This window comes from Octodon degus, unplaced genomic scaffold, assembly GCF_000260255.1.
Source record: "Octodon degus isolate 3935 unplaced genomic scaffold, OctDeg1.0 scaffold00086, whole genome shotgun sequence".
Taxonomy (NCBI): Eukaryota; Metazoa; Chordata; class Mammalia; order Rodentia; family Octodontidae; genus Octodon; species Octodon degus.
In genome coordinates, this window is record NW_004524662.1 from 3934026 (window position 1) to 3945652 (window position 11627).

Genomic DNA, 11627 nt, shown 5'->3' on the forward strand with positions numbered 1-11627 from the left:
ATTAAAGCATATACATAAAAAATATTAGCTATGGAGGATCAAAATTAAATAGCATCTTATTCCACGTTAGAAAGAAAAAAAAGGACCAAGTCCTAGAAGTCCTAGACTAATTCAAGGACTGAAAGAAAAAAAAGATCCATCCTCTTTGAATTTTATACATAGCAAACTTACCTTTGAAAACTAAATAAGATTTTCTAGTTACACAAACTTGAAATATTTTAATGCCTCCAGACATAGCATATAGGAAATAACAAAGAGCATAATTCAAAAGGCAAGAGAAGTTGCAGTATGCTCCCAGATGAACAATAAAGAGCTTTCAATATGATAGTTATGCAGGACTATATAAAATATATTAGATGAACCCTTATTTAAAGGTCATTGAAGATTTCTATGAAACAGTACCAATCTTATGTTGGGTTATACATGTATTTTTTTTTCATATATATATGTGTGTGTATGTGTGTGTAAAAGACAGGGAAGAAGTAATATAAAGTCAACAGAAAATGGAAATATACTTTTCAAAGTTTCTAATAACAGGAGAAGATATCATATGATGTCTTTTAAATAAGTTATAAGTCAAAGATATAGTATAAATCTTAGGACAAAAATTAAGATTAAGCAATATTCAGGAAATTAAATACAATTAATTAAAAATTAAATGTTTCAAAACAATTGAACTAAGAAAAAGCTTTCATGATAACAAAGAAGTACTAAGAGGAAAACATAAGATAAATACCGGAATGGCAAATAAATGACCAGCACTTCTAACAGTTTGAGGATAGGATATTGCACAAAGTTCTAGTGTGTTGTGGACATGCATAATGATCATGACAGTTACTGGTGGCCAGTTGTCACTTGTGGGACTGAGCTATAGCTATTTCTTTGAAATCCACCCTGTAGACCCAGATGGAATCATGCCCCATAGGGTGGAAGAGAAGTCCATTTGTAGAGTGTGCTGATGGAAATATTTTGCTGCTGTACACAGAAGAATAACTGAAAGACTTCCATTGTATACCTCTTATTCTCCTGTGTTTAATTGTTTGACCTATTTGGCGGGTTCTTTCCATTCTCATTCATGGGGCTGTGATCAGTTTGCTCCCTCTCTCGAACGTCATTTAGTAGTCTGTGTAGGCTTGGCTTTGTCATCATGAAATTCTTTAGTTGTTCTTTGTCATGGAAGTATTTCATTTTTCCATTACACTTGAGAGTTTTGCAGGGTATATCAGTCTGGGTTGTAATTTGTTTTCTTGCAAGACTTGAAGTACTTTGCTCCATGCTCTTCTTGACTTGATGGTTTGTGAAGAGAAATCTGCCGTTATTCTGATGGGTTTTCCTTTAAACGTGATCTGTTTCTTTAGCAACTTTTAATATACTGTTCCTGTGCTGAATTTCTGGGATCTTGATTATTATATGTGTGGGTGTGGTTTTCATTGGGTTGATGTTATTTGGAGTTCTATATGGCTCAGGTTCCTGAATGTCAGATTGTTGCCCCATATTTGGGAAGTTTTCTGCTATTACTTCTGCCCATGTTCTTTTCATATCATTTTTGTATTGACTCCTTCCTTCTCATTGATGCCTACTACTTTCACATTGTTTATCTTTGCATCTTCTTGCAGGTAGTGAATTATTTTTTCCTGCATCCTAGTTGTTTTAAAGAGATCTTTTCTTACTTTTTTACTAGCTGTAATGATGTCTTTAAGGTCAGAAAATCTATTTTCACTTTCACTCAAACGGTTTTGCCAGCTTGTGATTGAGGTTTTAATTTCCTGTATATCACTTTGAATCTGTTTCATACATTCTATTTCTTTCCTATATTGCTTATTCAGGGGTTCCATCATTTTTATATTCTGCTCTTTTTTTTATCAATGTATTCTTTAGAAGCACTTAGTACTTCTTTGATTATAGTTATCACTACATTTTTTAGTTCAGAAATTATTTCTGATCTGATTTCTTCTATACTTTTCTGCAGTTGATTCTTTACTTCCAACACTATTGTTTCAGAGATATCAGGTGTGTGATTTCTAGTTTCCTCTATGCTAGTGTCTTCTGCATTTGTACTGGGTGGACTCAGGGCCTGCGACTGCATTTTGTTCCTTCTCTTTGTCATTTTGTGTACCACTGTGTTCTGACCATTCGTGTAGATCTTAGATAGAGTTATTACCTTAGCACCAGGTCTAGATCTACGAAGTTAAGATTCCTCCAGGTGGGTGTTGCTTGGATCTGGCTAGGGTCTGGCTGCTGTGCTCCAATTCTTGCTGCAGCCATTCAAGTTGAACCCTTTGTGTCACTCTGGCAAGATGTTCTGCTCCTCAATCAGCTGGGTGGGTCTTGCCTCCAGCCTCTTCTCAGGGAGTTCTGCTGAAGGGTTCCACGCTGGGCCTGTGCTGTGGGTCTATTCAAGATCCGGCCAGGCTGGGCCTGGGCTCTGATCTATTCAGGATCTGCTGGCCCCAGGTGGTTTCATTCACATGCCGGGCCTGCGCTCTGGGTCTGTTGGGGATCCAGCAGGCCCAGGTAGTCTCATTCACAGGCTGGGCCTGGGTTCTGGGTCTATTCGGGATCCGGCTGCCCTGGGCTGTCTCACTCACTCACCGAGCCTAGGCTCTGGGTCTATTCAGGATCCACAGGCCCCGAGCGGTTTCACTCACATGCAGGGCCTGCGTTCTTTTTATGGTATTTTGAGCTAATTCAAAATCCTGTGTATCAAAATTTGTGAAGTACAATGAAAGCATTGCTTTATTAGAAGGTAATCATTGGCACTAAAACATTGCAAAAGAAAGAAGGTATACAGTCAATAAACTAAGCATCCACCTTAGGAAACTAGAAAATATAAACCAACAGTAAGTAAAAGAAAACATAAAAATTAAAGCATAAAGTTGAAAACAGAAAATTAATGGGGAAAATGAACAAGACCAAAAGCGTCATTGAAAAAGATCAACAAAATCTAGGTCATGTGTGCTGCAGCAGGCTGTCTGCATCATTGAGAGCTCTAGAAGGTTCTCCATCACTGCTGTAGGTTAACTAGGGGCTGGGGAAGAGCACCTCCATTACTAATAATCAGAGACGAAAGAGAAACCATTACTACTAATCTCTTCAACATTAAAAGCATTATAAATACATTTTGGAAATAACTACTCCCATCAATTTGATAACTAAGGTGAAGTAGACCAATTTTAGAAATAAAATACAATCTATAATATAGACACGAAGAAAATCAGATAATCTGAATAGACATACGTAATCTTCCAAAGCAGAAAAGAGGCACAGATGGGTTCACTGAACATAACGTCATTGTTTGAGACAAGGTTTCCTTTTGTACTTTAGGCTGGTCTTAAACTTATCATGTATCCTAGGCTGGCCTTGAACTTATCATGATCCACCTCTTTGAGTGCTGGGATTATAGGTGTGCACCACTATGCTTGGTGAGGCTCAGTAATTAACCAAATACTAATTAAGAATTAATTATAATTCTCTCCAGTTTCTCCTAGAAAAAGTGAACCAGAAGGGATATTTCCTCTTTTCATGAGTTTAGTGTTACCCCACTGCACTTTGTCTCATTAAACAAGCAGAAGAGAAAAATCATATGGTCACATCTATAGCTACAGAAAAGGGTTGCTTTCTCTCTCTCTCTCTTTCTCTCTCTCTTTCCCCCCCCCCCCTTTGTACAGGGTCTTGCTGTGCAGCTCAGACTCATAATTCTCCTGTCTCAGCCCTTCCAGTGCTGGGATTACAGGTGTGTGCCACCATGCCCGGTTTCGGTGGGCAGCACACATGGGGGCTACAGGGCATGTACTAGGGATCACACCTGGGTCCTTGCGTTTGCCAGGCAGGCGTTTAGACTGCCAAGCTATCTTTCCAGCATGCTGTAGTCCTAGCTACTTGGGAGGCTGAGGTGGAAGGATTGCTTGAGTCCAGGATTTCTAGGCTGCAGTGCACTATGCCAATCGGGTATCCACAGTAAGTTCGGCTTTTATATGGTAGCCTTCTGTGAGCAGGCTTCTACCATGTTGCCTAAGAAGGGGTGAACTGGCCCAGGTTGGAAATGGAGCAGGTCGAAATTCCTGTGCTGATCAGAAAAGGCATTTTTCCAAATCCAACTCTTATTCAGGATAAGAATCTCTTGACAAAGAATAAGGAAAAGGCTTGTCAGCTTGATAAATTCTTTTTAAAAACCAGCCTGTAATATCATACTTAATTGTAAGAAATTAGAAGGATATAGCTCAGTGGCATAAGCACCTGCCTGGCAAGGACAAGATCCCAAGTTCTGTCTCCCATATCGCAAATGAACAAACAAAAGAAAGGAAAGAAAGACACTAGATTATTTTCTAAGATCAACAGTAAGGCAGGGATCTATAGTCTCATCACTGTTCTCAGTATTTCCAATAAAGTAAGACCAAAAAAATACACATTTGGAGAGAGTAAAGAGAATTGTTTTTGTTAGATGATGTGGTTATTTATGTTGGAAATCTGAAGAAACAAGATTGCAGGATACCAACCTAACATAAAACATCAGTCGCTTCCTGTACACAGTGAACATTGGAATTTGGTTACTTCTCAGCCATTTGGGTAAGATCAAGTGTAACGATTAGAATTTAAACAGTATCATTTACTCTTGCATCAAAATCTCCAAAAACTATTAGATATGAATTTCCTGAAATACAACAATCTCCTGAACATATACAAGATGCAAGGAAAACTTCCTAATTCCTGATGAAAGAAATCAAAGATCAAAATAAATAATTCATGTACATGGATAGAAAAACTTTTTCTTTGGTATTGGAGATTGAACCCAGGGCCTTGCACATGTTAGGCAAAGCACTGTTCCCCTGAGCTATGTCTCTACCCCTAGAAAAACTTACTATTGGCAAGTTATCCTTTTCTTCCAGTGTGCACTATATGTCCAAACATAATTTGAATCAAATTCTTAAGTTATTACATGGATATTGACTAATTCATTAAAGTTTACAGGCAAAGACCAATGACTGGGAATTGTCAGTATTGGAGAAGTATGAGTTCAAAGGAGTAACAAAACCTGATCTGAAACCTTAGTGTAAAGCTGCTTTTATTAAGTCAGTATAGTACGGGTGAAAGAATAGAGAAATAGCTCAGTGGAACAAAATAGACCTACATGATTAGTCTACCCATCTTTGACAAAGAAGCAAAGAATTCAAATAATGCTGCAATCACTGGACAGTCAGATGCAAAGAAAGCAAATCTCAGTGCAGACTTTTCACCTTATATGGAAAAAAAATTCATAATGGATCATAGACCTCAGTGTGAAATGCAACATATGACATCTAGATGATAGCAGAAGAAAGTCTAGGCCACTTGGGTTTGCCAGTGAGTTTTAAGATAAAACCCTGAAAACAGCCAGTGAGATGTCAGTATACTAATAATAGCACTTGCTTTGGCAAGCCAGGGTTGGATCCCCTGTCCCCAGTGCTGCACCAGCCCCGTCCCCAAGGCAAGCTGAGCCCGGAAAGGAGTCCCAGCATGGTGGCGCATGCCTGTAATCCCAGCTCAGGGGAGGCTGAAAAACAGGAGGATCACTGAGTCCGAGCTGCATGTGAGACCCTGTACCAAATACTAAAATGGAAAAAAAAAAAATGAAAACAGTACATGGGGAAAAAAACCTGCTGAGTAGGATTTTATTAAATTTAAACTTCTGCTGTATGAAAGACAGAAAGAGGTGATAAGCTGTAGAATTGGGAACAGGTCTTTGCAAAACACATACCTGATTAAGGATAAATTAAGAAATATACAACAACAAAAACCTCTTAAACCCAACAGGAAGAAATCAAATTTTGCCTATTTTCTATTGGAAAATAGATAAAATATTCAGTACCTCACCAAATAGAATGCAGGCAACAAAGTCATATAAAAAGTTACCCAAATATTGGAAACACTTTCCATGGTCCCTGCTGTGAGTCCTCAGCCTCCTGCCTTTCAGCACATGGTGGGAAAGAAAGAGTAAGAGACAAAAATGGCAAGTGCAGCAGAGATCTGGGGTGACCAGTTGCTCCCAGGGAACAAAAGGCCATCAGGTACTCTGATGGTATCTTGGTATTTATTGATTACATTTAAGTGAAAGACAATGGAAAAGAGCAGTGGGAATTTCCAGAAACAATAATGGTGACCATGGTGGGCTGATACAAAGGACAGTGATGGGACTGAAATGGAGAAGCACTCTTGAAGGACAATGACAAAGGGAGGGGGTATGGAGAAATCATAGTTTCCCTGGTGCCTTATCATCTTCAGCAGGTCTTTTCTTGCCCTGGGAGTGCCACAGCACTCACTAGCCCTAGGGCTTCCAGCAGTAACCGGAAAAGAGCAGGGAGTTTCCCATTCCAATCTTGCTCAAAGAGGAAGACAAAGATAAGTATGGATGTTCTCTAGGCTCAGTTTATAATTTGTGGTCCCCAGTATCCAACATCATGTCATTAGGACATTACAAATTAAGAGCTTTGGTCTTATACCTGCCAGCATGACTGAAGTTCAGAACACCAAGCCAAATCTGAGAATGTGCAGCAACAAAAACTCTTTTCTTGATGATGGGAATGCAAAATAGTTATGAACACCCAATCACAACCTTTACTCAACTTTCTTGCCAGTGACATAAGCAATAAAAACCATGGTCACTCTAACTCTTGGCCCTTTGTTCCACTGAGAGCAGTTGGTCATCCCAGAACCCCTTGAAACTGCAAATCTCTTTTCATCTTTCTTCATCGATGTACCACATCGTCAAGTGAAAGACTGACCCCTCCATGGGGGTTTGAGTAGTCAAAGATGAATTTATGTGAAGCCTGTTGTTCCCCTGCCCCTTTTATGAGGGGGAAGAAAATAAAATGCCTTCAAAAATAAGCATGCTTCTGAGTCTGGAAATATTCTTACTTTTTGGTTTTATGTTTTTTACACTGACCTTCTGTGTACATAAATCGTATTACAGATTAAGTCTGATTACTGATGGCATTTGGCTTACAGGTAAAGTGGTAATAGAAATATCTGTAGCTATACAGAAATCTGGTAACCTTGACATCTAGATTAGTATATTCCCAAAATTCCCAAATATCTCCGTAGCTGATTCATTTCAAATAATTTCCTACGTTGCATCTAGTATAGTTGGTAGGCATTTGTTAGACTTAAATGTGAAGAAGTACAATTAAGAGACGAAAGGAAAATGCATTTTGAAGAATTGATTCAGACTGTTACATGGATGTATACCACTACAAATACAGAAAATGTGTTAAGGGAAGTGCCCAAACTCTTGGTAATGGTAAAGAGAAACAGAAGAAATTGTCAGTCCTCAAGAAAAGAGAAGATAAAATTGCATAGTTTACTTTTGCAATCCAAAACTTGATTCCGTTTAACTGAAAATGATTACCTTTAAAAACTGCATCTGGTTGTCTAATTGGTAAATGGTATGTTACCTTCTGTATAAGCAGTTACTTTTTTTTGGCCTGCATGCTTGGGTCTTTGCCCTAAAAAGTTTTAAGCCAATACACTGAAGACGAATTGTTGCTATTACCTTAACAATTCCGATTCTCTCTCCCTTCCTCCTTCCTTCCTTCCTCCCTCCTTTCTTCTTTCTTCCTTTTCCCCTCCCTCCCTCCCTTTCTTCTTTCCTTCCTTTCTTGCACCAGAAGTAGAACTCAGGACCTTGTACTTGCAAGGCAGGTACTCTGCCACTGAGCTGTATCCCTGGTCCATATCCACCTTTGTACACATTAATGAACCTAAAAGTAACACTTTTAAAAATTCTTAATTTTGCCAACATTCATAATACTTTTTGGAAAAAGTGATTACTTTTTTCTAGTTATGAACTGCATAGTACTTTTAAATTTTGGTTAATGGTTCTTTCAGTTTTCTCTTTTGTATCCTCACAATCTGAAGCTTCTCTTTTTCAGATGATTAGGCTGAACTCCTGGTCAAAAACATTATTTTCTTTGGTGTTGATTTTAATTTTTAAAGACATGGTTTCACTGCATATTCCAACCATTCTTGAATTCCCTATGTGGATTAGTAGTCTAACTAGACAGACTATGTTGTTCAGGCTGGCCTCATTCTTGATCACCTATCTCCGCCTCCCCAGGTGTGCCGCCGCACCTGACCCACATAACATTATTCATAAAATACTTATTAAACTCATGTATCAGACATTAGAGATTCAAAGAGAATATAGTTCTTGCATGTCAAAAGTTGAGAAGTCTAATACAAACCATATGGTCTATTCAAAATATTGTAAGCTTTGCAAAAGGATAAATTTCAATTATGTTTATTGTTGTGTTCCCAACAAGTTATATACTGAATTTCCAAAAACTTCTTAAATAAAGTATTTCAAATATGAAACTGTTTGTCAGGAAAAGAAAGAGACCAAGGCCAAGAGTAACACACAAAGCCATGATATGATGAAAGAGCTTGAAATTTCTGGAGAACAGAATAAAACTGTGGAAACAGCATGAAAAGATGGTAGAAAGACATGAAGGCTCAGTGAATGGTTCATTGTGGTGAAGTGGTGAAGCTCTTACGTGACAGGCCAAGGAATTTAACCATCCAAGAGTTGTTAGTAGTAATTAGGAAAGCCCAGGATTTTGAATTGATATTAGCATTCAGGCTGTTTTTCCCATCACTATTGCCCTAGATACTATACAATATTAAGTCTTCTATTCGTTCATATACTGTATATTGTATATATTTTCACTTAATTGGTAGTCCTTATTTTAAAATCTCTGGTTTAAATTAATAGTTTATATCTAAGTAAACTAAAATTTGTCTTCAGTTTTGTGAAGTAGTGACTCTTTTTAAGAAATGGTCAAATGTTATGCAATTAAAAAGTAATCTAATTTTATCTTTAAAGAACAATCTTTTATGTGTTTATGATTAGAATAAGAAAATTGTCTAGTTTTCTCAAAAACCTGATTCTTAATGCTGATTACAAATTATTTTGTGTAAATGTTTCTATTTTAAAAAATTTTGTTATTCTTACTTAAAAATATTTATTGAAGCATTCCTATTCTACCAGGAAGAAATAATAACCATGAAAGTAAATCTTTTTGAGTGTGATATATTTAAAATTTTCTTTAAAAGACCTGTGACTGACTTGGAAATTTGCAGGAAAATACGAAGATAGGGATGATTTTTAGAGTTCAGCTTTATTAAGAAGAGTGATTCAGAATTTCCTTCAAATATTATATCACAAATTTCTTTGAACTAATAATATTGCGTTTGTTTCAATGTTTACATTCAGCAAATATTGCTTCTTGGTTTTGGAAATGTAGTGCTGAAGTATGTGCTGTTTTGAGTGCTACTCCATTGTAATTGCTAATATTAAAAAAGCATTTTTCTGCTTGATAGCAAAAATTTTACATTCAAAATGTGTATGTACTCTGATTTCTTTTCTTACAGCTTGCCAGTATTTGCCGTGCTGAAATGTTTTAATTTAAAATTTCCTTCCTTTGTATCTTTTAGTTTTCTCTGTTGCTGCTTTTTCTGTGACACAAGCCTTTCATTATAGTCACTCTTCTTTTTTTCCTTCCCCACTTCTTTCTTTTCCTTTTTTAAAGCCATGAGAAGCCGATCCATTGGTGAATGTGCTCTGCCATCGGCCTATATACGCAGTGCTAAAAGTGCTCCTGTTCTGATCCATACTTCCAAACCCTTCTTGCCTGATATTGTTCTCACTCCCCTTTCTGATGAGCTTTCAGGTAGTGCCACCTCTGCTAATTTCTGCACCACCTTTCACTTTTTAATCCTCTGCTTTCAAATTTGCTTAGTCAAATAAACTCTTCAAAGTTAATTTCTTTGGGGGAGGTGTGGGAAACTGGGAAATGATTGAGAAATCAACATTTTGAGTTATTTGAACTCTAATGCTACCCTTGCAGTTCATTGTGGAAGTGCTAAGTTTAGTGCTGTGCCAATGTCCAATATTTTTGTTTAATTTTTTCTCAATGCGTAGATCATAGACTTCTCATAGGAGATAGTACAAAAGATAATTAAAGCCTTGACTTTGAATTCCCTGTTGTTCTGACACCAGAATTGTAAATCTGGAATAATTTCTTTTTCATCTTCTGTCATAATTATACTAAATAAGGTCAATAAGTAATTGGGAAAATATATAATATACATTTTGGGAATAAGTGTTTTTTTTTATATTTAATAGTATGTACAATTTTAAGGATATCCTCACTTAAAACCATTCTTGGAAGCCCCAAGTTCAAGAAGCTTCCAGGACCTTTACTGTTCTGCCTTATGTTCTTAATCTCCAGTAATGGGATGACAGACTTTTGTTTTTTTAAATAAGGTTTGGTCAGCATATAATAAAATACATACATGTTGTGTTCAGTTCAGTAAGTTTTGAGAATCATACACACAAATAACCAACATCCCAAATAAAACATACAACTTTTCCATTATTCCTTCTACCTTTCCACACACTTAAGAGTTTTTAATTTCTGTTGCCACAGATTAGTTTTAAAAAAATTTTTTTTTGTAAATAAAATCATAGTGTTTTGTCCTTTGGACAAGCAAGCTTGTGTTGAGTACAGTTACTCTGCAAAATGTGCTAGTTCAATGAAACTTAGCAATTGTCACTATTGGTGAGTTGACTGGGTTTTTTGTTGTTGGCTTTTTCCAATCTTCATACTTTCCAATGTCTAAATATACTGGAGGAACTGAAAGGGAAGGTGTATTTTTATTAATATTTCAGGTGATATACCTTCTACCATTGTTAATCTTATTAAAACAGGATTCTTCTAAACCAACAGGGGAAACATTAATTTAAAGTTATGAGCAGGTAGGTACAGAAATCTATTCATGTCTTATGTTGGTATTCTTTGAAAATACTGCAAATGAAAATACTTGATACTGGCATTTCTCAGAAGAAGACAACATATTTAATTATTGGATATGATATATTTGTTTTCTAATTCAGAATACAATGATTAGGAAACAGTTAATTCACAATGGATTTTGTGGTGTTTGAGAGTTGTTTAAGTATTATTTTAAAATGATACACAATTCATTATAAATAATTTATACTAAAATTGATAACTGATTTTTTAGTTTAATGAAAACAATAATAAAATATAAAATTTGGCTTCAAGCCTGTATGTTCAATAAATATTTGATGTATGAATGAACAGATTTTGTACCAGAACAGCTAGATAGTCTGAATCTTTTAGGTGGGTATCAGTGCAAACAGGAAGGCTAGGAGATATATAGGCAGGGCAATATAAATTTTGGTGGTAAAAATGACACATCTTTGCTATAAATGATGCTTAGCCATAAGTAAAGAATTCAGGTATTTTGACCTCAATGGTCTTTTTTAAGAATTTTGTATCTTACTGTGTGAGTAGCACAGGTGTTAATTGCTTATAAAAAATTATGATTCTAAGTACTTATTTTTGCAAATAAAATATTTCTTTTTTTCATAATTTTATCGAAAAACAAATAGCAGTGAGACAGTTTCAAACCAAATTGGTAGGACAGTTTCAATAATTAACACATTGCGTACATTCTCCCTAGTGGTTAATTGCTGTACAAGATGCAGACATGATACCTTATTTACAAACACCTTTAGAACAAATCCCTCTATTCATTAAGAGAATGTAACTATATATCTATCCTAACCA

General features: G+C 36.2%; 1 protein-coding gene across 9 annotated transcripts in view; it reads left to right on the top strand.

Moving 5' to 3' along the window:
- Ralgapa1 (Ral GTPase activating protein catalytic alpha subunit 1) overlaps positions 1–11627 on the top strand; it is a 263481-nt gene that overhangs the window by 98975 nt on the left and 152879 nt on the right. For 6 of the 9 annotated variants that reach the window (XM_023721857.1, XM_023721854.1, XM_023721851.1 and 3 more), the window contains exon 17: positions 9561–9701. The exons of the other annotated variants lie outside the window; for them this stretch is intronic. In XM_023721857.1, coding sequence (XP_023577625.1) covers positions 9561–9701 — 141 coding nt within the window. The remainder of the gene's footprint in view (positions 1–9560; positions 9702–11627) is intronic. 9 annotated transcript variants of the gene reach the window in all.